Consider the following 26,927-nt stretch of genomic DNA (forward strand, 5'->3'; position numbering starts at 1 on the left):
ATGGCATTTAACCATGGCTCAGCATCCTCTGAGGTTAAACTTTGGACCTCTTGGAAGCTTGAAGGATCCCAAACCTTCTTTGAGTTACTAACAACAGCTGTATCTGCTATGACTGTTTTAGGAAACTATTCAGCATACTTTTTGGGTGGTTTACCCTTTGTGACCCTTTCAGATCTGCGTACTATACACAAGTCTTCCATGCTAGGCTTCTCCTCTTTAGGAGAATGATGGGCAGGCCTGGGTCTAATAGTTGCTGGGCCTGAGTTGCCCTGCCCTTACATGAAGTCTTAGGTTTACAATTTTGGGAGAGGGGAGACTGCGGCCCTGGGGAGAGGGCAGGCTGGTGAGGCCCCCTAGACTTAGAGGCCCAAGTTGCCCTGTCCTCGCATGAAGTCTTGGGTTTGCAATTTTGGGAGAAGGGAGACTGCCTGCAGGTACGCGGGAGGGCTAGCGAGGCTCCCTAGATTTAGAGGCCCTAGGCTTCAGCCTACTTAGCCTATACATAAATCCGGCACTGTCCACAGGCCAATGGTGCCTCTAGAGGCACCTCTCTTGGGCGGGGGTGGGTGGGGACTCAGAGACCAGGGATGGCAGCAACAGCTGCCCGGAGGACTCCCAATGAGAAGGGAGAGGAGTGAAGTGGAGGCTGGGGGAACACTCCACAAGGGAGGGTGTTTGAAAAAGGGTGAGAGACTGCCAGCTCTGCAGGGAAGGGGTGACATAACTGGGTTCCTGAGCCCCACAGGGGTGCCGCAAAAAGAATGTAGTTGGTTAAGGGAGCTGTGGACTCAAAAAGGTTGAAAACTTCTCCCTTTAGCAATAACCAGTAGAAAGCCAGGGTTCTGAAGGCTTTGGATCCGTGAAGGACTCGGTCCTTGGGCCCTGTGTGCCAGACCTGGAACTAGAACATCAAAAAAGGAAATAAATGCCTCCCCCTTTTGCCATGACCATCAGGAACCGGCGGGGCTTCAGGTATGGCATTGACTGCCATTCTAATCTTCCATGACCTTCTTAGGGTGGCTCTACCCAACACAGACAATTCTCCTGAAATTCACATCCACAGATTTGCTGAAATAATTCATGGTAGGACATGGAGTAATTTTTTTAAACTTCAAATCTGAACATCTGAAAGAAGTATTCTGAGGTCACCACAGTTTTACTCATTGGTTTTTAACCAAGAAGGTTGCTATGAATTGGAAAGCATATCTGGCATGCTTGGTTTGTTAGCCAACGGTGAGGTCTGGTGTAGTGATGCCCTTTACCTTTTTTTTTACCTTGCCATAGTGACATTTCAACTGCCCTTATAAAACGGTTGTGTCCCACTGTAAAAGAAGATGCAGTTCTTTCTGTTCTGCTATTGCATTTATTAAAATGGGTACAGCTATGAAAAGAGTTTGGTTTCTCTGTGCCCGTTGTTTGACTTCTATCACGTGCCATTTTACTTCTTAAACACCTTCGATTTCTTAAACTCATTTTATCATTTCTGTTTGACTAAGGAGGAGAGAGAGGAAGTGGGATTCTCCTAAGCTTCTGGGGGAAGAAGAGAATGGAGGGTAAAGTCCCTTACAAATATGGAAATGCAGTGGGCTTGAAGAGGTAGAGATGTATTTTTGGGGTTCAGTGCACTTAATGAAAGCTAATGCAGTGACTGAGCTCTGAACTGGGGATGCTTCTGGTTCAAATGACATCTCAGTGATCAACTACAGTGATACCTCGGGTTACAGACGCTTCAGGTAACAGACTCTACTAACCCAGAAATAGTACCTTGGGTTAAGAACTTTGCTTCAGGATGAGAACAGAAATCGTGCAGTGGCAGCGGGAGGCCCCTTTAGCTAAAGTCACCAGTCACTTCAGGTTAAGAACAGTTTCAGGTTAAGAACGGACCTCCAGAACGAATTAAGTTCTTAACCCGAGGTACCACTGTACTGGGTAGTATTAGGCAAACCTCTCTCTGTCTCCCTTTCCTCACTCCCTGAATAGTATGTGCTGTATAAATGCAGATAAATTATAACACACCTATGAAAGTTACTAGGAATTAATGCCACTTTACAACTTTTATGTCAATATCATGTAATTTGCAGGTTTTACATGCTATCATAGCACAGCACCGAAAAAGAACATCAGAATTGCTGTTTAGGTCAATCATTTATGTATTCCAGCCTTTCCTAAAAATACATAATGCTGTATGTCCTTTGGTGTTTGAGTTAGGCTAGAATTAGAAAGCTGAAAGCAAAGCAAAAGCTTGCGCTCTATTGTCAGAGTCATGACCTGTGCAGTTGTCTGTATGGACCTTCTTCCCAAAAGGTATGCTGGTTTGTGACCGAAATAGTTTGATACTGATACTCCCAAAAGGTATTTGGGAACTGTGCTTCTAAATGGTCCTACAGGCTAGCTAGATGTGACATTACTCATGTCTTTAACTCTGGTTTACATTAAGGTTACCAGATTTTTTTTTCAATGAATCCAGGGACACTTCTCAATGTCAATGGATTTTGTATGGGGACTGATTTGTAAATCCGGGGACTGTCCCCAGGAAACAGGGACGTCTGGTAACCTTAGTTTATATAGAAGAAAGTGGGGATGGGGGAATCTAAATCATAACACTGGGCGCGGAAGAGTGGCTCTTTGACCTATCCAAATTGAGTTCCTTTGTGTTGGCTACTTTCAAAGGGTGGAGAACTCTTATTGGCAGTTTGAGGATGTAGCTTTGTAGCTTTAAAAAAAATACTTAGGGTGCACAAGATTTTTCTATGGCTGTAATACTTTTCATAGGTTTGAACTTCTTGCAGTCCATGGGACTCTCAAGAGTCTCCTCCATGGGACTCTCAGGAGAAGACTCTTGAGAGTCCCATGGACTGCAAGAAGATCAAACCTATCCATTCTGAAGGAAATCAGCCCTGAGTGCTCACTGGAAGGACAGATCATGAAGCTGAGACTCCAATACTTTGGCCACCTCATGAGAAGAGAAGACTCCCTGGAAAAGACCCTGATGTTGAGAAAGATTGAGGGCACAAGGAGAAGGGGACAACAGAGGACGAGATGGCTGGACAGTGTTCTTGAAGCTACCAACATGAGTTTGACCAAACTGCGGGAGGCAGTGGAAGACAGGAGTGCCTGGCGTGCTCTGGTCCATGGGGTCACGAAAAGTCGGACACGACTAAACAACTAAACAACAAATACTTTTCATATTTGGAAGTAGAAACAGCTGGCTCTTTCTTTACATGGCTGTGGAGTCTTTTCTCTGCTTGACAAATTAAAAATTAAGATATTTGGTCATGCATCCCTGCAATTAATATGTGTCCTGGGATGCAAGGACATTGATTTGTGTGATATAACTTCTCTGGAGGGGAGCTGGTTTGTTTGTTTGAGAATGACAATTTATCATGGGGATTAAATAATGTTTTGAAAAAAGCACAACATATTTATTGTCAATCCTGTTTACGCCATGCTGTCACAGCAGCCGTTATATCCCAGTTTATGCATTTCTATGCTGGCACAGCAAGTATTAGGCTTCTAGGTCATTAGGGATTTTCAAGAGATAATTTGGATGTAGCAGAAAGAAAAAGGGGAAAAACATTTTAAAAAAACAACAACTACTTTATTTTTCAGTTTCTGAAAATATAACAAATACCCATATAGCCCCACCCACCAAGAAACATTCCATGCATAAATGATGCAGTCAGACATTAAGTAGGTTTGTGTAATAGTTTTGAGTTGATGATATCAGTTAAGTGTCTTCTACTCTGTTTTAACAGATTGTCCCAGTGAGCTGTTGGTAGCTGGTAGCAAGGGAACAACATTGTCATTTCCTGAATAAACATGTACCATGCAGTTTCAGCATCTTATTTGTGTTTCAGTTGGTAGAACATGAGGGTTGTGGGTTCAATTCCCACGTTGGGCGTACGATTCCTGCATTGCAGCGGATTGGACTAGATGACTTTTGTGGTCCCTTCCAACTCTACAATTCTATGATTCTTGGTGCTCTAAGATACAGTATTTTGTTGGTTTCTCCGTAAGAGCTGCATCCCATAGTCTATCCCACCTTGCCTCTAGAGTTAAGTTAGTAGCTTCCAATATTGTGTTAACATATTCCTAGCTGCAGACATGAAAAAGATTAGTAGTTCCTTAAACAGTAGATCATTGTTGGTGTCTATTAACATATTTAATAAAGTGAGCCTCAGGTCAGGTTGTATCACCTGTCCCATTAGAAGAAACTTATTCAAAGACCATTTTCCAAAATCATTGTACTGGTTTACAATCCCATCACTTACAGAGATATAAACCTAAGAGTTAACATCCTCTCAAACATAAAGGAGAACTTAACCTGTGGCATTTCACAGGTGTAAAATGCCAGCGGGGAATTCTTTTAAAACTGCTTTCCCTCACTTCAGTTGACACTCACTTTAAAAAGAAAGAACAGAACCTGGGTCAGAAGGTGCAGAAGTAAATGAGCACACATTAACAAGTAAGCTAGATGTTATTGCTAAGGTTGGAATTGAGAAAAAACATACGGGATACAAAGCTTTACAAGAAAGTATGTTGCAGTGTTATGGAATGTTTTCAGATTTACTGGGAACACAATATATTGCAGATTTTTTTTCTACTGAGCAGAGTGAACTCTCAGTGAGAAGATTGTGCTACAAAAGCCTGTGGTGGTTACAATGTGCAGAGAAAGAAATCATTGACCTTTCAGTGTTCAGCCAGGTACGCAAGCTCAATAGCAGTGGAATTTGGCTGACCTCAACGTAAAAAAATGTTTCCTAAACAAACATCTGAGTGAAAACTGAAGGCTTCTGTGGGAAGAAACTAGAAGATTTCTTAGGAGTGATTGCATCAATACCTGGCTCAGACTTAGTGCTGCTGCCTGATTGCCAAACCATCACGAGGTGTAGGGCAGTCGGACACCTATTAGATCTTTTAAAACGTTCTCAACTTGGCTTGAGTTGGTTACAGATCACTTTCTTGTTTTCCTCAAGGACTGCTACACAATGGTAGTTACAGTTCATTTTAGTGGTTTGTGTTGTGAACTGATCTTCACATTTAGTTGATTTCTGTGGGGATGTTATTAAGCAATGCTTAAATGAGGGCAGTCTAGAGAGACTTCCTAATATGTACACACATGTTGTCCTAAGAGGGCTTAACTTTGGTTGAATCATGCACAATTTTTATCCAGTGCTGGGAAGTCTCGGGTCAATTTATGTTGAAGATGGCCAACGAGGGGTTGTAGTGGATAGATTGATGAAGATAGATATTGACCCAGTGTATGGCAGATTGTGAAAAAGGCAAATTGCATGCTAGGAATCCTTAGGGAAGGAATTGAAAATAAAACTGATGGTATCGTGTTATAGAAACCTATGGCGTAGCCATAGTTGAAATACTTCTGGTTCCCTTATCTCAAAGAGATTATAGAGTCAGAAAAGCTTCAGAAAAGGGAACCAAAATGATTAAGAGGATGGAGAAAATGCCCCATGAGGATTGCTGCTTTTGGGATTTTTTTTTTTGGAGGGGACTAGTCCAACCTCCCGCATTGCAGGAATCTCTACTAGATCATACATGGCAGATGACTACCCAACCTCTACTTAAAAACCTCCAAGGAAGGAGAGTCCACTACCACTTGTAGGAGTCTGTACCACTGTCAAACAGCTCTTACCGTCAGAAAGTTCTTTTTGATTTAACTGTTATAAAAACCCCGTAAATTAGTACAGTTTTATCAACCCCATATTATAGTGTGGGGGAGGGGAAATGGTGGTTTGTCTAATTAGGAATACAGTGGTACCTCAGGTTAAGTACTTAATTCGTTCCGAAGGTCCGTACTTAACCTGAAACTGTTCTTAACTTGAAGCACCACTTTAGCTAATGGGGCCTCCTGCCGCTGCTGCGCCACCGGAGCACGATTTCTGTTCTCATCCTGAAGCAAAGTTCTTAACCCGAGGTAATATTTCTGGGTTAGCGGAGTCTGTAACCTGAAGCGTATGTAACCCGAGGTACCACTGTATAGGAAGCTGCCTTACAGCAGGCCAGACTTAAGAGCAAAGTATGTGTGCTGACACTTAACTACAGTCCCTCTCATAGAAAGGATTTCATATGTCATTGAATCCTAAGCTTAGATCTCTTAATTCAGAATCCAGAATTCCCACTAATTGAGGCCATAATAGGCATACGATTCAAACAAGGGTCCTCCGAGCTCAGCCAACCAGCTCTATGTTCATTTTAGATGTGATTGCATATTTGGCACTGTGATTCTCAACTACATTTTCTCTTGAACAGATGTCTAGTATTAGTAGGAACAACATTTAGTACCAGACAGGATTAAGAATGTGCTTCCAATTCTGGATTTTGTGTGTGTGTGCACACACACACGCGCACATGCCGACAGTGAAACTGAAAATCTGACTATCAAAGATGAGCATGAATTGTCAGTCATGTATAGAATAGGCTTGCCACATGTTGAGAGACCTGTTCCACTATACCAAAGGCTGCTGAGTAGGTAGATGGGAAGGGGGAAGCTCTCTGGTAATAGTCCAGGAATAGAGAGCCACATATAAACATGGCATCATTTGGTGAAACAGAACAAAAAGTGAAAGACAAATATTTTCAAACTAGCTTTGGAGAAGTTCTGCTTTTATAGGTTTTTCTTGTTTATGTTCACTGCTGTTTAATCTTTGACTGCTTTTTATTGTAATGCTGCAATTGTTTGCATGGTTTTATCCTTTTATATATTAGTTTTAAATTTTATAAGATGCTTTAAAGCACTCTTTGAGGAGGAAGGGTAGAAATCTGTTATTCAGTGGAGAGGATACAAGGCCGATCTCAGAATTATAAGTCACAGTATTGTGTATTATTTTATTTTACTTTATGTGTAGGTCTTGTAACGCCTAGGATAAAGCAGTTTTACATAACAGGAAAGGCAATTTCAGCCTAGACAAGGCATGACAGCTCTAGTCAAGTAATTCCTTGTTTTAATTATGAGAGGTGTCATCGTTCTCCCTACACACTTTGAGTTTTATCAAGGATTTGTGAAAAAACAAAAATAGTGGACAAAAAAGGCTGGAGTTTTGAGCAACTTACTTGATTTTGCTATTATTTCTCATTGGATTATATCCAGTGCTAGTTGGAGAGGACTTGATGAAGTTAATAGACATATCTAACTTGTGTCCATTAATTTCAGATGGGTTTACTCTGAGTAGAAGTTAGTTGGTTACAAGCCACTGTAATTAAAAGGGCAAGAAAAATGAATGTGGTAAGCTAAGACCTGGATCACACTTGCATGTACAGTGGTACCTTGGTTTAAGAACAGCTTAGTTTATAAACAACTTGGATTAAGAACGCTGCAAACCCGGAAGTAGGTGTTTTGTTTTGTGAACTTTGCCTTGGAATAAGAACATGTTTCGCTTCCTGTTGAGTGTGTTCCATTTGTAAACTGAGTTTAAGAATGGACTTCAGGAATGGATTAAGTTCGTAAACCAAGGTACCACTGTACAGTGGTACTTCTAGTTGTGGACACGATCCGTTCCAGGGTGCCGCCCACACCCCGAAAAGTCCACAACTAGAGCAGCACTTCTGCACAAGCACGGAGTGCGATAGAGAACTTCTGTGCATGTGCTTCTGCGCACGCGTCAAAATCTGGAAGTATACAATTCCGGGTTTGCCACATTTGCAAGCAGAAAAGACGCAACATGAACCTAACGCAACACGAGTTATGACTGTATATGGCTAAGTTTGGACATCACACAAATCTGTTTGTTATTAAAATTGTACACCACTCTTCATCCATAGATCTCAGGGCAGTTCACAACATAAAAATACAAGATCAAAACACAAATACATAATAAAAACCAGAACAAAAGAAATCACACTATTGTGATAACAATGAGTGTATCCTCCTCCTGGGCTCACACAAACTCCCTCTTCTATTCCCTTACAATGGGAGGAGTTTGGAAGTTTTGGCTTCTCCTTTTTTTTCCAACCACAGTTTAGTGTGTTGTCTGGGCCTGGAACTATGGTTAACTTTAACTATGGTTATTTCACAAAACCAGTTCCAGTAACTCTGGTTTGATTCTGGCTTTCTGAAATTAACCACAGTTTATTGATCTGGATGATATAACAAACCATGGTTCAACAAAACCAAAAACATTCAGACTCCTCGTACTGGTTGGCTGGGAGAAAAAAGGGGCAAGGGAGAACTGGGAAGAGGCTAGGTTTGCTTATGTCTTATTAAACCATAGTTTAGCATGATGCAGTCACTTGGTAATAACTCAATTTGTGAATGAGCTACTAGATCTACCAACACCAACAGAATTCCTTTATTGTCAAGTTCCAGTGCAAATGCATTTCACGCATGTACATGTAAGAGGCATTTCACGCATTAGTGTCTAGTAGCAATCCAGTAAGGGGGAGGCAAATGAGGCACATGTACATGTAAACGAGGGTGCTGGCTTCCAAGAGTGGAAGGAAGCAGTGATGATCCCAGTAACAAAAAAAACGGTGTGGAGGAAAAACCCTGTTCACTGGGGGGTGTTTTGTGTGTGTAAGATGTCTGTGGCCATGATCCAATCAAAACGAAGCATTTTAAAGCTGTGATATTAAAGGAGAAAGCTGAAGATATGCTTTAGCGTTCCACATTGAAATCCATGGGGCTTGCATGCTTGACTTTGGCTGGGTTCATCTTAGGACCACTATAGCTCTCTTCAGGTGTCCAAAGTGAATACGCGAAGAAGGCAGCGAAGATGTATATGTTCATGACTCCATTCCCGGTGGGGACCTTCATGCTTTGAGAAGGGAAGGTTTGAAGGAGGCTTCCCCTGAACACTGTTGGGTACCCAGCAATATCCGGCTTCCCTGGTTGTACAGAGGCTTGTAGGTAGTACATTCATCCAAATGTGCTGGGAATCCCCCTTCATACTGTCCCATTCAATTTGGGAGATTCAGGGCAATGGGGGTGTGGTGATGGTTGTGGCAAATGTTGCTTGAATGTGCAAGCAGGACTTCATTGGCCAAGGATCATCTAAGCATTGCAACTGCATTTTGTGCAGGGGTTTTTTAAAAAGTATGTTATTATTTTTTGTAGCGGGTTCCTAATAATGCACTGCTGACCAAATGATAAATATAGTAGCAGTTACTCTTCTTTTCTACAAAGGAAGTTTGGCAGCCACAATAATGAGACCACTTCTAATAATGGAAATATTTAGATATAAAGATATAAATGGCTATCTAAATGTTTATTAATACATTAGAGAATGAGGAAAGAATGTAATCGTGGTGAGGGAATGGAGGATTAAGAGAATATAAAATGTCTTTGGTTTATGTTGGTGAACTTCAGTCGTCTAGACATAAATATCATTGGAAATGCAACCTAAGTCTAGCCATCCTAACAACAGTTACTATTTTGATTTAAATGGTATAAATCTTTCAAATCTGGTAAAAAAATTCTCCTGAAGATTTTAGCATTGCATTTCCTTGGAGGATTTTACTAAAACGTTCCTGTGTGGATCCATGACTTTACACTGATTATCCTTGAATGCTGAAATGCGTCTAATGGAACATTAGCAAACTATAGTGTAAGGAAGCTGTATTACTACATGGGAACGTGTCGTTCATTTGCCAGAGGTGTATTTAGGGAGTATTGGGTGCCGAGCCTCGGAGGCGCCACAAGGGATGCCACAACTATTTATAATGGAGCACGAGAATCGGGGTGGGGGCACCAAATTTTGGTGTTGCACAGAATGCCACTGAAATTTGAGACCTCAAGTCCCACCACCGTATTTGCCCAATGACAGCAGAACCCCCCTGTTTTGGACTTGGCTGCAGTTCAGCCAGGTCCAACTATGGGCATAACAGTTTTCATTAGTACAATAAGGATCCTGAAGTGCCCCCTAAATGGCACTATGATTTAAATGCACAACAACTTCATTGGGTGGGCAAAACTCTAGCTCTTTTCCACTTCTTTCCCTCTCCCTCTCTATGTCAGCTCACCTCCTGGGATTGGCTAAAGGTTTAAGTCTACTCATGTATGAGCAACTGCAGGTGATGCATACATCTCACCTGAACTGAGGAACTAGTAAATTTTTGTCACACTGCAGTGTGATGAAGAAATGCCAGAAAACTGGCTTTTATACACTGGACCAGCAAATGCTTTTTTATTATTAATGGGTGTTTCAGTAAATTGCAAGGAAGCATGATGTGACAGAATTGTTTAGTTGCATTCTATCAACCCCCATAGTAGGAAAGGAAATTGGAGAGCAATTTTGACTGGGAAAACAGCTGACAGAAGAAGAGTTCAGCAAACCCCCCCCCAGCCCCCATCTGCTCCGTCATGCTCACAACCTTCTAAGGCTGCTTTTCATAAAAAAAAAATGGAGACTAGTTACAGGCTTCTGTGCATAACTTCTGGTTTTGGTCTTCAGAAACTGGTTCAGTTTCAGTGCAACTCCAAGCCATAAACCAGTGCCCAAGCCATAAAAATTGTGCAACTCATGCTGTGGTAAATGAGCCTGATGTAGCTGATTGTTTATCAGGAGTTTGAAGCTGGGAGGTGCCACCTTTTTCAAAACATTTTAAAAATCAGTCTTCATATTTTATGTAGAGTGTGGTTTGATATTTATTACAGTGGTACCTCGGGTTAAGAACTTAATTCGTTCTGGAGGTCCGTTCTTAACCTGAAGGGGCCTCCCACTGCTGCTGTGCCACCCCCGTGCAATTTCTGTTCTCATCCTGGAGCAAAGTTCTTAACCCGAGGTACTATTTCTGGGTTAGCGGAGTCTGTAACCTGAAGCATCTGTAACCTGAAGCGTCTGTAACCCGAGGTACCACTGTAATGTGATTCTATTAGTTGTTGATTCTATTAGTTGTTTGTTATTTTGAGATCATCACTATACAAAGATGGAAATAGAGTTCTATTTAAAGTGACTGCTTCTAAGGACTTGGGCCAGAAAAAGATGTATAATACTTTTCAAGTTTTAAGTCATAGCATTTCTTCTAAATGTTGGCGCATGCTCTCATTCCAGACATTAGAAAAAATATTCTGGTGCCTCTATAGGGCAAGCTCACCTTTGTTTTCTGAATGATGCCGCCACCTTAACCTCAGCTGACTTTTTCCTCTATAGGATGCAATTTGCTCTTCCTGTCAGATTAATCCTTTTGGTATAAGCTGAACAGAAATACCAATCTACAGAGTTTCGGAAGCCCGAATAAATAGAAATGTCATGTGCAGGAAAAGGCTATTTCCAGCTCAGCTTTTGTTCTCGTTTTTTGTTTTTCTCAAGAGTAAACGAAACTCTTTGGGCTTTGCAGATATTTAAAGTCACAGATGAATGCCTTCTGAGCAGCCCATTTGACTCTCTCCCATAGAACAGTTCTGGATTAAATGGGCTGTGGATGGAAGTTTAAGCTGCTTAACGAAATTAGAAATATTCAAGCATCAGAAACATAAGTACCAATAGTCTAGAATTTTGTTCTGGGCATCTTGGTGCATTCTTTCATTATCTTGGCCTTAAAAGCCTTCCCCAGCCTCCATAACTCTGTAGAAGTATTACATTTGTGCAACACTGCACTTTTGGCATTCTTGTTTGTTATTCATCACTCCTTCCTAACTACCATGCACTTTTATCTATGCAAAAATCTCCCATTCTCTTCCTTGAATTCCTCCTCATGCCCCACAACAGATGCTTAATATCCACTGGGAGCTAAAAGTCTCAAGCATATCATTTTATTTCTGTGGTGCAGTGGGACAGCGTGTCTTGCTGTTAACCAGAGGGTTGGTGGTTCAAGCCCACCCAAGGATGACTGTGGACAGGATTCATGCATTGTGGGGACCCTCAAGGTCCCTTCCAACTGATTCTACGATCATTTTGTTTGCTTTTGGTGTCATACACTAGGAAAAGCATTGCATATGGCAGTTGCAACTGTTTCGATTCTGGTCTTGTCCTCTTAATCTCTCCCGTCTATTGGAAATGAGAGGTGAAAGCTAAGATGAGCTTCAAGTATCTGTCAGGGTGCAGTAACTGTTTCCAGATTTAAATTCCTTTAAAAGCTAGGCCAGTTGCTACTTACTTGACCTTTGACTCAGCTCCTCTTAAGGTGCACTGATTTTTGCACCAGCCTCTTTTCCTGGAATATATCATGAGAACAGTTTATAGTGTTGGTAACAAGCCTTGATTGGAAGTCTATGTTTGATGCTGCACTCCAAAGTTTGATACAGTGGTACCTCAGGTTAAGTACTTAATTCGTTCCGAAGGTCCGTTCTCAACCTGAAACTGTTCTTAACCTGAAGCACCACTTTAGCTAATGGGGCCTCCTGCTGCCGCTGCACCGCCGGAGCACGATTTCTGTTCTCATCCTGAAGCAAAGTTCTTAACCCGAGGTACTATTTCTGGGTTAGCGGAGTCTGTAACCTGAAGTGTATGTAACCTGAAGCGTCTGTAACCCCAGGTACCACTGTATAGGCAGGCAGTAGTAGTAGTTGTTTCACCCGTAGATTAATTGGGTGTCTGAGGGAATAATTGAGAACTTGCAAAATAAGTATCTCCTGGTGACGGAGACACTGGAAATTACTAAGTGTTTGGAGGGATTTGAAAAGATTGTCACTAAAAACCTGGTGTGAATGGGTTTCGACACTTGCTTCAGTTAAAGAGCTGTTGTACAAACTGGGAAAATGTTGCTTCTGCTGATCTAAAAAAACTGTTGCAAAGCACATACCTTATGACCTCCATTAAGACCACATTGCTCAGTTATCAAACTGTCAGGAGCTTATTTTAATATGAATTCAATTGTAGACCAAATCTAATAATTGTGTGCTCCCCCTCCCCCTTCTCTCTTTCCAACAGGATTATTTTTACCCGGGATATTTGGGTGAGTTGTAGTTACCCCTTGCTTCGTACTATTTTGTTGTCACTTTCTAGACACAGTTAATATCTGCCCCAAAATGTGCCATGTAACAGAGCATATCTCTTTATCTTAAAAGAGATCAAGTTGCTGATTCTTCTTTTTCAGAAAGAGGCACATTTTATTTGCCTACAATTGCAAAGTAATACAGTTATAATGACTGGCTATTATTCAGAGAATTGTGACCCTTCAAAATCTGACTATTACCCTATTAAATTTGTGTTGAACATGTGAACACTAGAATCTTCCAAAAACTATATTCTGTTTTGAGTAAATTCTTCAGATTCCCCTCCCCCCAAACTAGATTAATCACAGGTCCTAATAAACTTTAGCACCATTGCGACATCTGCATTTCAAAGCAACAATATATTTTGACAAAATTAATAATGTTTATAGCATTCGAATTGTGTTTTTTCTAATAAGGCAGTTGTAGTCTAAATAGAACAAACAAGCAAACATGCTGAATAGAATACCAGGAAATCAGAAGTTAGTTAATATGCCAACTTGCTTAATGATGTTTGTTTTTGTTCTTCAGGATGTATTAGGAGATATGGGTCACCATATACAAGAAATCCAAATTTCCATACATGTGTGCATAGTAAGTATTTTTCATATTTCTATGTTACTAAAGGAATACAGTATTGTTGGTTGTTGGCTTAGGTGAAGAGCAAGTCGAGTCCGTGTGAATATTGTCTAATGCTCCTTATAATTCTTCCCATCAGACTTCCACTTTGTTCCATTGGATAAACTATTGCCTGTATTTGAATTTCATAATAAACTATGGTTATGGTGGGCAATGATATAGTGGAGAAGGAACATGGAGGCGTGAAGCTCTGGTACTTTGTCATTAGTGATGGCATCATCACTTGTATAAGATCTGCCAGGATTAGATGACGGCTCTTCCCTGCATGTGATCCCTTTGTGAGGTAGGCTAGGATCAGCTGGTCCAGTGTTACCCAGTAAACAAAAATTTCCGCAGCATGCTAATCACTGCACCAACCTTTGCCAGCTCACTTTTCTATAACGCGGGTGGCGCTGTGGTCTAAACCTCTGAGCCTCTCTTGAGCTTGCTGATCGGAAGGTCGGTGGTTCAAATACCCACGACAGAGTGAGCTCCCATTGCTCTGTCCCAGCTCCTGCCAACCTAGCAGTTCGAAAGCATGCCAGTGCAAGTAGATAAATAGGTACCACTGTGGCGGGAAGGTAAACGGTGTTTCCATGCACTCTGGCACTCGTCACTGTGTTCCGTTGCACCATAGCGGCTTAGTCATGCTGGCCACATGACTCAGAAATCTGTCTGTGGACAAATGCCGGCTCCCTTGGCCTGAAGCGAGATGAGCGCCGCAACCCCATAGTCACCTTTGACTGGACTTAACCATCCGGTGGTCCTTTACCTTTTTTTTACATTTCTAGAACAGTTGGGTATAAAACCATGTTTTGCTGCTTTGTAGTATATAGATAGAATGGATCAAGAGACCTACCTGCGTAGGTCTCTTTGGGGAGGTGACTATGGGGACTGTCAAGATAAGTTCATGTGCTTCAAAATTCCACACTGTGCCATAGGTGACAGGAATAAGTCTAACCTCCCTCCAACCCCCCCATTGGGAAACCTCTAAGTTCTGATTTTTCAGTTCAGCACAGTTTAGCATTGGACCTGAGGAGGAGAACAAGCGGAAGTTCAATGGTGCAGCCAAGAGTGCTTGCACTATAGCAGAATTACTGTATTTTTCGCTCTATGACTCACTTTTTCCCTCCTAAAAAGTAAGGGGAAATGCTTTCACTGCACAGCAATCCCTCTTGCTGTTCTGGCTTCTGAGATTCAGAATATTTGTTTTCTTGTTTTCTTCTTCCAAAAACTAGGTGCGTCTCGTGGTCTGGTGCGTCTTATAGAGCGAAAAATACGGTATTTTGCTGAATGGAGTCCATAGTGATTCAAATATTTTCTTACCTTGCAACAGTGCCTCATCTCCATCCAGTGTAATGCCATTGCAAGAAGGTCTTGGGGCTTAAGAAACAAGAAGGGATTCACCAACCTCCTTGCAATGGCATTACACTGGATGGAGATGAGGCACCGTTGCAAGGTAAGTTGAGGGAGAGGCTTCTGATTATTGGAGTGCTGCTGGGCCCTCCAGGATCACAGTGGAGGGCATCCAAGCAAAATAAGCAAAGCAAGATTTTTAAAAAAGTTAAATTGCCAAATTTCTGTGGATATTGGGAGGCCAGAACCAGCCTGTAGGGCACAAGTTTTCTACCCCTGATATACAGAATTGTAGCCTAAGTGTCTTATTACAATCTGGTTAAACAGGCCATGTAATCCTGTCAAACGTAGGGAGTCTTTCACTAAATGACATTGCAGCTTACGCTTCATTTTATCTTTCAAGATCAGAACCCATTAACATTGTGAAAGATTCACCTAAAAGTTAACAGATGTGGCTGTAACTTAATTCTGGGATTAATATGCAAAATCTCAGCAATTGCTGTCTACAAAACCCTTTTTATTCAGTGCAGAATAACCCTTTTTTGCAGTGATTTTAGAACTGCTCTGCTATCAGTGCTCAGTCGTGTGGTTGTGCTACAAAGTTCCAGCTGCAGGTTTTTTTGTGGTCACCATTTAGTATCTGTAGCAGTGACAGCTCTTCCTCCATTCATTGCCACTGCCATCTACCACCATGGATTGGGCCCAGGGGGAGAGTGTAGATAAGTAATACGGCAGATGCAGAGCTGAGTTGACTTGGGCTGTTATGCCGACCTGAAACCAGACTATGTGTGGCCAGGTGGGCTTTTGGGCCTGAGAGGACAGTAAGAGGAGGTGATGAGAAGTGGTTAGCTTCTACATTAAAAAAAATACCATCACAATCATACCATACCCCCTTGTTAGTGTTAGAAACTCAGATATATAAGCTAGGTGCCAAATGGCTCCTTTAACCAGGGTTACAGTCGCCAAAACGTAATGCCTAGTTGCCATTTTGGGGCCAGACGACTTGAAAGTTGTATTTTTCAATATGACTTTTTGGTTCCTGACACAGTTTTCTGCTGTTGTCCATCTTTACAACCTGTAATTTTTTTTTTGCTAGGCAGTGTAACGTGCTTAGGGGGACAGAGTGCCTGGCTCTAATTGAAGAGGTTGGCAAGCATTGTAAATGTAAATTCAGATGGGAAGGAAAAATAGAACACGCTAGGTTCTATTTTTCTATTGCGATGAAAGAAATCAACAAATTATTTGTGTGCTAGGCAGATGGCATGGTGGGGGCTGCGCCGTTTGCTGCTTGTATTGAGCCAAAGGTGAACTGCTGCGGAAGCTCCGCTAGTGCCATCTTGGTAGTCAAGATAACCCCACAATTAACTGATAGTAGTTGTAACCATGAGGTCATATATGCTTATATTCACTTGCTTTGATATGAGCTAATTGGCTTGCTTTGATGTTATCCTTATCTGTGGGCTTGGGGTGCTGGGCTCTGAGCCCAGAAAGGAGAGCTATCTGGAAGATGTGGCTCTTTGCCACCTATGCTCTTATCAGGCCAGGTGAAGTGATGGGAGTCCTGGCCAAAGTGACACATGCTGCTTTGTGTATAAAGAATGTATGAACATTTGCTTGGGTGCGGGCAAGCCATCACCTTGCTGCAGTGTCCGTCCCGTGTTTGTAAAGGCTGGGAGACTTAGCAGGCTGATTGGCTGTAAGTCTACACCTTTCTCTTAATAAAGCACTAGAACTTGATCACTCTGATGTTTTTGACATCCTTCTTTGGTATCCCTTGCACCCAAACGCTCCCATGAGCCATCCTGCAGTTCAGGGCATTGCTTCATATTGAGATGGGAAACAATGAGGTGGCAGTGAGGTCAGTGCAGTGCAAATGTGCTGGCTAGAGTGCTGGCATGCTTGCACTGCACTGACCTCACTGTTGCCTTCCTCCTCCCGCCTTTCCATTGTGATATACAACAGCAGCAGAGATCAGGAAAGCAACATGACCCCACCCCACTGTCCATTGCTGGTACTAGGGTCCAATATTCTTTCATAGTATTTCAAGGTGTGGTTAGCACTAGGCCTGGGTGATATATTGGTATATTGATGTATATTGATATATTGCCCAGGACCAGTATGTGGGGGCAGACCGCGGTGACAGCTTCACTCAGCAGTATATCGCTGGTGAAACTGTCACTGCTCTTGAGTCCCTCTGCCTCCAGTGCACTGAGGGAGAAACAAACTAGTTGGGAGCTGGAGGTAGAGGGACTCAAGCAGCGGCGCTTTCACCAGCGATATGACATCATATTCTTCCCCGGCTAAGAGAGAATCAAGCTGAATCAGCGAGGTGCTTGGCTACCTCCACTTGGTCTGTCTTCAGGGAGTGGGGGGCAAGCGGGCAAGGTAGCTTGCCCACTCCCCATGCCAGCGAAGGCAGAGGGAGCTTGGCCAAGGAGTCCCAAGGTCCTTGCTGCTCCACCACAAATGGCAGGAGGCTCAGGGCTGGCTCCATTACAGGTAGGAGCTTTCCTGCCCCACAGCGGAGCCTGGCCATGGGGCCTCAGAGCTTGCTCAGCTGGGGCCAGGAGCCTTTCCACCTCCTGGCTGAGCAGCAGGCTGGAGCCAGCTGTATTGGCCACAGCCCATGAGGCTCTGAGGTGAAGCCACCTCAGCTTCCACGATGAGAGCTGCAGTGGTTTCACCCTTCATCTCGCTGGCTGGGGCCAATGCAGCTTTTTTCAACATCGTGGTATTTCGCCAAACCGCAATGTTTGGCTGGTGATACACTGTGATGTTGAAAACCCAACATCGCCCAGCCCTAGTTAGCACTACCAGAGGTTTCTTGCATGTGTGTACTTAGGACATTAAACACATTGCTGGAGAGGCTGGGAAAATGAGAGTGAGCTCTGTTGGTATGGTGGTCACCTTCACCGTTGAAAGTAAGAGTGAAGCAGTGAAACCAAAGATATTCAAAGCATTGTGGAAAGAAATCCTTTGGAAGGTGAGAGAAAGGTGAGATGATTGGATATGGAAGGCCTATAACATGCTAACTTTTTGACTAGGTATGTGCAGTGTTAGAAACTGAGAAATGAAAGCTAGGAGCTAAATGGCACCTTAAACCTAGTTTTTGGGTGCAGCAACAGATTGTCTAGGTGGGGGGTTTTTATAACAAGAATACAAAGCTGAAAATTAATGAACTGCAGCGAAAATATTATGTTCATTTACCATATGGCCTAGTCCTTTCCCTGCCTACCCCCCTAATATACTTCAGAGGGTCTCTTCTACAGTCTTCAGAAAGTAGCTGGAAGTGGGGAGGCAGAAAAAGGTCCTCCTTTCCTTCCACTCTGGAGTTTTAATCTGAAATCTTAGGTGCAGTACTGCACCCAGAGCTCAGAAATCCGTGTCGCAAAATGCACCTAGAACTATGGGAGTTTAACACTGCCCATGTGCAAAATGTCTCTGTTCAGAGGACAACAATGGGCACATATTGTTTGGAAATGAGGCTAAGAATGGGAGTGGTGACCGAGCAATGGAAAGCATGGTTTAAAGAATGCCATCTGCTGAGCAAGAGGGAAGAAGAATAGAACAGATGCAGTGTTTTTCCTGTGCGTGAAAAATGCTTCACATAACATTTATCTTAACAACAACCACCTGTAACAGTTGGGTATGTAAAGCTATGAACTCGCTAGGTTACCTAAGGCAATCTGTTGTCTCTCAGATCCTGGCAGGGAACCTCTTACTTAGAAATGCTTATGCTGTGCCTGAGAGATAGCAAGCCTGCCTAAGGCAACATATTGAGTTCACAGGGTACAAACAAGAAACCTCGCAGCATGCATTCTTGGCTAACAGATTTATACAAGGAAAAGAGACAGACTGAGGACTGGTGTGGGCATCATAGTAAAAGGATGATTAGAATCCCTTGTCCTTTGCTACTATTGTTCTTAATACTGGCATAGCTGACACACAGATCTCACCCATGGTAAGATTTATGCCTGAAATGAATTATGGGAGGTGATAGGCATGATAATTAGTCAAGAGGAAAAGCTAGGGTTCCTTGCTATGCCTGTGCCATAGAGATACATAGAAGTTAGAATAGTATAGAACTCCTGGCTTTCTGATTTATGTGGGGTACTTACTTTAAGAGGAGAGTAAAGTGCAACTGAACAGGAAACAACATAATACTCTTCAAATGAGTACTGACTTGGCAAAGTGGAGGTGGCAGCTTAGCTTGGTTTAATTTTACTGCAGCCAAAGGATTTTTGTGTGCTTCTGTGGGATCTGTTTTGCTGCATTGGCTGTTTTCAATATGACTTTGTGAATATCTCAAATGGTTTAGACAAGTAAGCACTATTAGCAACATTTCACCTGAAATATTTGAATACCATGTTACGTCACTGCTCTACTGTCTTGTCTGCATCTTGATGATACAGGTATTTGCTGCATTACAGTGCAGACCTGTGGCTGCCGAGTTGCATTCCACTGATTAGAAAGACTGTGATAATTCACGAAGGCTTCATTAGAGAAAGCTCAAATGTGCGGTTTAGGAGTGCTCCTGTATCCTGCCTCCAACTATATCTTTCTTCAAGGTCTTGCATACTATTGTGACTTTGTGATGGGGATTGTCTTTGCCTTTCAGTAAGGCTTCTTTTGTTTTAGTGTTTAACAGTCTTATTGTAGAGACGTTTTCAAACAGTTCAGTTTATGGCTTTCAAGATTTTAGCGAATATTATAGGTATGCTTCCCTTTGGCAGAGGATAGTCACATGCCACTCCTTAAGAATTAAGCGTTCTTTCCTCCCTTTCTTACAACAGAACATTCTGCTACAACTCAAGATAAGTTCCTATCTCCAGAAGAAGAATTCCTGGAGCTCTGTCTTGTTAGGCTTAGGACATAACATATATAATTATTATTAGTAAATTGTATACCATTTCTGCAGTTAATGTTTTTTCTTCCAGAATGATGACTTCAAGTCAGAATGAGCAAAGTAAATGGTTCCCACATTTTTTCTTTAAAGAGTGAGCTCTCCAAGACAATAATTCATTTAGCTTGGCAAGTGTATTAACTTTTCTGTAATTGAGCAAATTGCCTAGAACAGTGGTTTTCAACCAGTGTGCCGTGGCACCCTGGGGTGCCTTGAAGGATGGTTAGGGGTGCCATGGGCAACTCTCTTCCCCTCTTTCCTTCCCTCCTTCCTCTGATGCCCTCTCACGTCTCTGCCTCCTAAAGGCTTGCACAGTTGTTTGTTGCAGCTGCCCTGGCTGCAAGCTTCCCAAATGAATGGTGCCTCTGGGACTGGCCAGGGGGTCGGGTTGCTAGGAGCTGAGGTGGCCTTGGGAGTAAGCAAGCAAGTGGGTGAGGGAGCCAAGCCAGCTAGTCTGCCAGCCCTTGCTTTTGGGAATGGACACACAAGTAGGAGGCTGGGCAAGCAGGCACTGTGTGGGCCTTTCTTGTGCTTGCTGTGTGCAATGCCTGCCAGGGAGCTGAGTGCCCAGTCCTGAAAGGGAGCCTTTCCACCATGCAGGCCCAGCAGTGCCCACTGCTGCCTCCCAAAGTAAGGTACTAGCCTCACATTCACCTTTGGCCACTTTCCGCTGGGCCACTACGGCTGGGGGCATCTTCTTCCCAGCCACTGTAAGGTAGTGTAAGGAGGCAGCTCTCTTTGGGGCAGGGAGGGCAGCTCAGAGACCGGGGCAGTGGTGGTGGCTACCCAGAGGACTCCCAAGGAGAGGGGAGAGGAGGCTGAGGAAACCCTCCACAAGGGAGGGTGTTTGAAAAAGGGTGAGAGGCTGCCAGCTCTGCAGGCAAGGGGTGACATAACTGGGCTCCTGAGCCCCACAGGGGTGCTGCAGAAAGTATGCAGTTGGTCAAATGAACTGTGGACTCCAAAAGGTGGAAAACCTCTGGTCTAAAACACAGTGTCTTGTGGCAATGCAGTGCTGCCATCTTTCTTTACAAAACAATGCTAATAATTGCCTCCTTTCTCCACCAGTTTTTGTTTATAGAGGCAACCAATGCATTTGCCACCTCCAGAATTTGTTTGAATGGTAATAGCAATATTGTCTTAAATAATTTGATTCCAGGGTAAAAGTTTTATGTGTTGTGTTTTCAACCCTTCCCTCCACCCCCAGATTTGCCAAATCAGTGTTTGCCTAGTCCGTGTCATAAAGACGGTACGAAAACATGTGACGACTTGAAAGGCGGATTCCTTTGCCGCTGCAAACCAGGCTGGCAAGGAGAAAAATGCAATGAAGGTAAGTCTTGTTCTGTGCTGCTTGTGGCTGTGTGTTCACGATGAGGATAATGAGATGGCAAATGGTTGCAGCTCAGTGCAGATGCTTTGCATGCAAACCTTCCCAGGGTCAATACTACTACTACTACTACTACTACTACTACTAATTTATTTATTTATATGCTACCCACCTGACTGGGCTGCCCCAGCCACTCTGGGTGGCTTCCAGCAAATTTAAACATCAAACATAGTAAAACATCAAACATTAAATATTTCCCTAAACAGAGCTGCCTTCAGATGTCTTCTAAAAGTCAGGTACAGTTGTTAATTTCCTTGGCATCTGGTGGGAGGGCGTTCCACAGAGCGGGCGCCACTACCAAGAAGGCCCTCTGCCCGGTTCCCTGTAACCTCACTTCTCGCAATGAAGGAACTGCCAGAAGGCCCTCGGAGCTGAATCTCAGTTTCCAGGCTGCACGATGAGGCTTGAAATGCTCCTTCAGGTATACTGGGCCAAAGCTGTTTAGGGCTTTAAAGGTCAGCACCTACACTTTGAATCATGCTAGGAAATGTGCTAGCATCTGTAGGTAGTGGTGGAAAAGACTCCATTTTGAAATCCTTGAGAGTTGCTGCCAGTCAGTGTAAATCAGGGGTAGTGAATCCATCTCCCATGTGACAGATGCAGTCCCCGTGGCTTCTCCTTACCCTGCACAGAAATTGGGCTTGAAAACAACCTTTCATGGACACCAAAAGGAGGCTTTTTTCTATGGTGCAGGGTGAGTTTTGGAGATGAGTGTCTACAGCTGGGGTGGGATAAGTTTACCCTCCCTTCCCATGCACTCCAACTTTTCTGCTGAAAACCCCCCTTTCCCACATGACAGTGAAGTTTGAAAACAGCCATCTACTGTGTTTGCGGCACCGAAGTGAATACACCCAATATATTTATCCTTTCTTTATTTCCAGATATTAACGAATGTGCCGAGCAGAATGGTGGCTGTAGACATATCTGTTACAACACGCTTGGCAGCTATCGCTGTGCTTGTAATAATGGGTTTGAACTCATGGATGACAATAAAAGTTGCAAAGGTAAGATGTGAGTACAGAGTAAAGCTTAAACCACTTAACATGACCTTCTTCATGCATGTTGGTTCCTTTGCTGATTTAAGGCAAACTGATAGTTTGCTGATTCAGAAGAAATGCCAAACTAGGATTTGCATCAAACCAGGAAAGGAGGAATGCCAGGAGCAAGGAAGCAAGCGGAAGAGGAGGAAGCATCTGTTACATCTGAACTGCCCCAATGATTTAAGCTCCCTTTTGTAGGAATTGAACATTTAGCAGAGTTTTGCAGAAGACAGCCTTGGGTTGTTTGACCCTTTAATTTGTTCCCTCCGGTAAAAACTACACGAAACTCTTAAAGTTTAAAGAACAGATAACTTTTACTTAGTGTAGTTGCAGATACAGATTAAATATACTGTGCAGGTGGATATTTCTTAAATTGCTAATACAGGGTGCATAAACAGTTACAGACTATTCTACTCCGAGGCAGAAAGCAGCACAACATAGCATAGCTGCTGTAACAGTTAAAGACTGTTCAAGTAACTGCCGTAACTGAACCAACTGCCATAACTGAACCAACTGCCATAACTGCCACAGAGCGTATGACATCACAGAATTCTACAGCTCTTACAATTAACCCTTTACAAGTGGTGTTCTTTTTGGATGCTAACACCCCACACCCTTATGTACTATGGGGCTATGATTGTTTCATTTTGTTTTTAGTCTTGACTCCAGTGCTTTTCCAGAAGCCTACTGCACAAACACCATTGGAATGAGCGAAAGCTCGATAACATCAACGTTATATGACGATTGCCCCCGAGAGGCATAGCCGTGTTGGCCTGTCGTAGCAAAAATAGGGGGAGTGGGGGAAGCTGATGAGATAAGACAGGGGAGGGGATATATTGATTTAAAATGTATTGTATTGTAACTTTTGAATAATTTTTTAAGACAATTTTATTCTGCACAAGCTGTTCAAGTGAACTCTTTTGCATCTGATAAAATGGGTTCTAATCCATGAAAGACAAATCAACAATACATTTACCAGTATTGGTGCCACAGGGCACTCCGTTTATTAGCATGTTGCCACTGACGGCTAAATTGAACTGTTGCTAATACTTCTTAGTTTCTTACAGCTATGGCTTAAGATTCCAGTACGAAAAGCCAAGTGTGCATGTCTAGGCATGTCTGTAGTTATACCACAGAACTGTCCAGCACCATAGCAAAGTGGTGATTCAAAAAGGATTTGCATGTTGGGTTGTGCCAGAGTGCCCCAGCTAACCAGCCTCCTTTGACTCTGAAAAATAGTGCCTTGTGAAGTGTAGATTTTCTTAGTTTTTCTATATATTGCATTGCATTAGCTCATGAAATAAGAGTTTGGAAATGTATGAATATTTCAACAATATTTGGTGGGAATCTTCCTTAGAATTATTCAAGAAATAGTTAACAGTGGCTAAGTAGCTGTAAGACTGGGGGTTTCTTTCCTGCCTATGTTTTTAGTAAACTATGTAAGACTTCTTGTCTTTTCAACAGAGTAATGCTGTTGTAGTCTGCATACGGGAAAAACCCTGCCCTGTACGCATTCTCTTTTGGCAGCCGTTCTAACCTGGTGCCTATCAGATTGATAAGCACACACATGCACACATATATCTACAATTCCCATCTTCCCTGACTCTTGGACATGGTGGCTCAAGCTACTGGGATTTGTAGCCCAAAATATCTGGAGTTACTAGGTTGGGGAAGGTTGTCCTATAGCGTAAGTTTCACTTGGTGGCTTCTAGATGTTGCCAAACTACAACTCCCACCATCCCTGGCCATTGAGCATGCTAGCTGGGGCTGATGGGAGTTGCAGTTCACGTCTGCAGTTCCAGGATCAGCTCTATTAAACACACATTTTTAAATCCAGACCAAGAGAGTGGAAGGGAGTGCAGGTGACATCATTTTTCATTGTCCTGCTGTGCAAACAAAGGTCATATATGCTTCATGTTCTCGTTCACATTAGTATGCAATAGCGAATTTGGATATGAATCTGCTCAAGATCTGTGCACATGATTCCAGCAATAGAATCACATGCAGAAACATCCTCCCGTGTGTGTGTGTTACTGGATTGAAAAGGCTTTGAAAATATGTTTTCATTTTTTCCTCAGCAAAACAAACAATTTGTCATTTCCTAATTCTGTGATCCTTTTTGTCCCACAAATTCTGACCTTACTTTATATTGCTGTCACATTTTTCCTGTGATTTTTTCCGATGTTTCCTCTCTCAGTAATGTGGTAGCATTTTACCCAAGGTGCTATACGGCTTACAAAACAGCAGCTTCTGGTTTCTGGGAAGACTGAAGTCATTTCCTACTTCTATTATTCAGTTGTAACAATGGAATGAGGATTGACTCTGGACCAAGATGGAACTGGGGAACGATAGGCATTGAAAGAATGTTGACATTCTGATTATTGCTGTTGATTTTTGTTCTTTTTCAGATATAGATGAATGCACAGTATCACCAGGCATCTGTGGAGAAGCTCAGTGTAAAAACGTGATAAGCTCTTATTCGTGTGTCTGTGATGATGGCTATGTTTATGATGATGTCAGAAAGGTTTGTGAAGGTTAGTAGATGGAATTAATCCCACAAAGATAATTCTGAGGCTTGATAGATTGCTGTCGTAAAGCCCCCCCCCCACTTTGATAGTTATTTTTAAGTCTTAAGGGCAGTGATTCCCAAATTCCTCCCTCACCCCCAACCACTTGAAAATTTCTGATGGTCTTGTTGAACCTCTTAAATATTTTTTGCCCTTTATAGCAATCATAATGTAGGGTGCAAGATGTGGCATGAGTTTTAATTCTCTTTGTATTGTTTCTTTTATTTCATATGTTGCATTTTTTATATTACAGTTTGCACTCCAAAAAATTCCAACTAATATAATAAAATGCAATATAAGAAATAAAAGACAATTGAAATACAGTTTAAAATCCGTGTGAATATGTAATGTGGACAGTGCTGCGTACCACCTATATGAATCAGTGGTCCATGAACTACAGTTTGGGAACCCTTGTAATCTGAGTCTTCCCCTTGCAGAATGCCAATACATAACCAACAATGAGTCTTAGAAGGTTCCCCTGGTGGACAAAATTAACAACCAATTTTAGCCCAAAAATTTTCCAACAATCTCAGTGGAATACCCTCCACTTGGGTGGAACTAGGGTGAATAGGGAGAACTTGGTAATATGAAGCAATCCCTTTTGCATAATGTCATAAACGTACTACACAATTTCAGAGATCAGTAGATAGACATGGAATAGGACAAACTGAATCGTATTAACATCCTGGCCATGCTTTCTATGCTTTCACTAACCCATTTTCTAGCACTGATCTTGGAGTGTGGCATTCATTCCTGGATCTCAAAATTAGTATCCTCAGTTTCGCCTCTGATCCATTTATGTTTCATCCACAATTTTACAGTACAGGCAGAACCCAACCAAATGATTCATTGGAGAAGTGTGAGATTATATAGAATTAGGGACTTTTATGACAATGGCATACCCCTAACAGGTGAACAACTGTCAACAAAATTGGGGAAGAAGAGGGAGTGTTGGCTTTATAGGCACCAGATCACCCACTTTGTCACCGCCCCAAACTGTCCTTTCCCAATCCACCAGACCCTTGACTCCATTCAGAATTGTAATACTCATTGCAATTCCAGAGTCCCCCCCAAAATGCTGTCTGTCATATATGAAATTATTGATGATATTAAAGCAGAGCACCTTGAGTGCCCTGTGTTCCCCTCCACCTGCCCCAGAGGGAATAAGATATGCTAGATATTACTTTTGGACAACAGTTGTTATTGTTGTTTTTAAGCCTAGCATATTAAAAAAGGAATGTAAGAATCTGCGTCTCTGCTTTCTCCATTGTTGCTGGAGTATAGATGTGGACGAGTGTGAACAGAAATATTGTGAGCAAGCATGCGTCAATTTGCCAGGAAGTTACAGCTGCCACTGCAATGGAAGAGGTGGAGTAAAACTTTCCAAGAACATGAACACCTGTGAGGTAGCTTTCTTACTTCTGTTCAACGAGATAAGAATGAAAGAATGCAGTTCCAAAGCTTTGAAACAACTCTTTACAAAGGGGAATAGCCCAACTGGCTCAGACTCCTTAAGACTGGAGGCAAACCCATTAAAATACCAGCATAACTTCAAAAACAGTGTGTGCCTACAGTGGATTTCTGTTCCTGGAATGCAATTAACTTGGTATTTGTTGCCTGCTTTCTCCTCCCTCCCCTTAATTCTCAAAAGGAAATATTAAATAGGAACATAGGAAGCTGCCATTTTTCAGAGTATGTTGTTTGTTTATCTTGCTTATAATTGTCTATTCTGCTTGAGAGCAGCTCTCCAGAGTTTTCACAGGACATGCCAGGGTTTGAACCTGGGACCATCTGCATGTGCCCGCTCACTGAGCTGCATCATAATCAACTTTCTATGCCCAGACTCAGTGTGGAAGTAGGTGACTGCTTAATCTGCAGTTACTAACTGGAATGAGGAGGGATTGTTGGGAGTGGACTCAGCTATATAGCTACAAATAAAACGTTATAGGTGTGTTGTAAAGCGTGATATACAAATGTGACACTAGATAGCAATGGTGAACTATGGCAAAGTCAATATATATTTTTCAAAACATTTTTTAAAGTATTTTCACAGCGTTTTTTATATGTGTGTAGATTCCACCTGTGTGACTGTAGTCCCCTGGTTACTATTGGACAGTTGCAGTGGCATTGAATTATCAGTGTTTTGAAGATAAAAGAAATCAAAGAAAATTGC

At 42.4% G+C, this 26,927-nt stretch overlaps 1 protein-coding gene across 1 annotated transcript in view; it reads left to right on the forward strand.

The window, feature by feature from the left end:
• Positions 1 to 26,927, forward strand: part of GAS6 (growth arrest specific 6) — a 44,373-nt gene that overhangs the window by 4,029 nt on the left and 13,417 nt on the right. The window contains exons 3-8 of the mRNA XM_083437821.1: positions 12,822 to 12,846; positions 13,415 to 13,477; positions 20,968 to 21,090; positions 22,029 to 22,151; positions 24,596 to 24,721; positions 26,039 to 26,160. Coding sequence (XP_083293947.1) covers positions 12,822 to 12,846; positions 13,415 to 13,477; positions 20,968 to 21,090; positions 22,029 to 22,151; positions 24,596 to 24,721; positions 26,039 to 26,160 — 582 coding nt within the window. The remainder of the gene's footprint in view (positions 1 to 12,821; positions 12,847 to 13,414; positions 13,478 to 20,967; positions 21,091 to 22,028; positions 22,152 to 24,595; positions 24,722 to 26,038; positions 26,161 to 26,927) is intronic.

This window comes from Podarcis tiliguerta, assembly GCF_965153285.1.
Source record: "Podarcis tiliguerta genome assembly, chromosome: 4".
NCBI classification, from domain to species: Eukaryota; Metazoa; Chordata; class Lepidosauria; order Squamata; family Lacertidae; genus Podarcis; species Podarcis tiliguerta.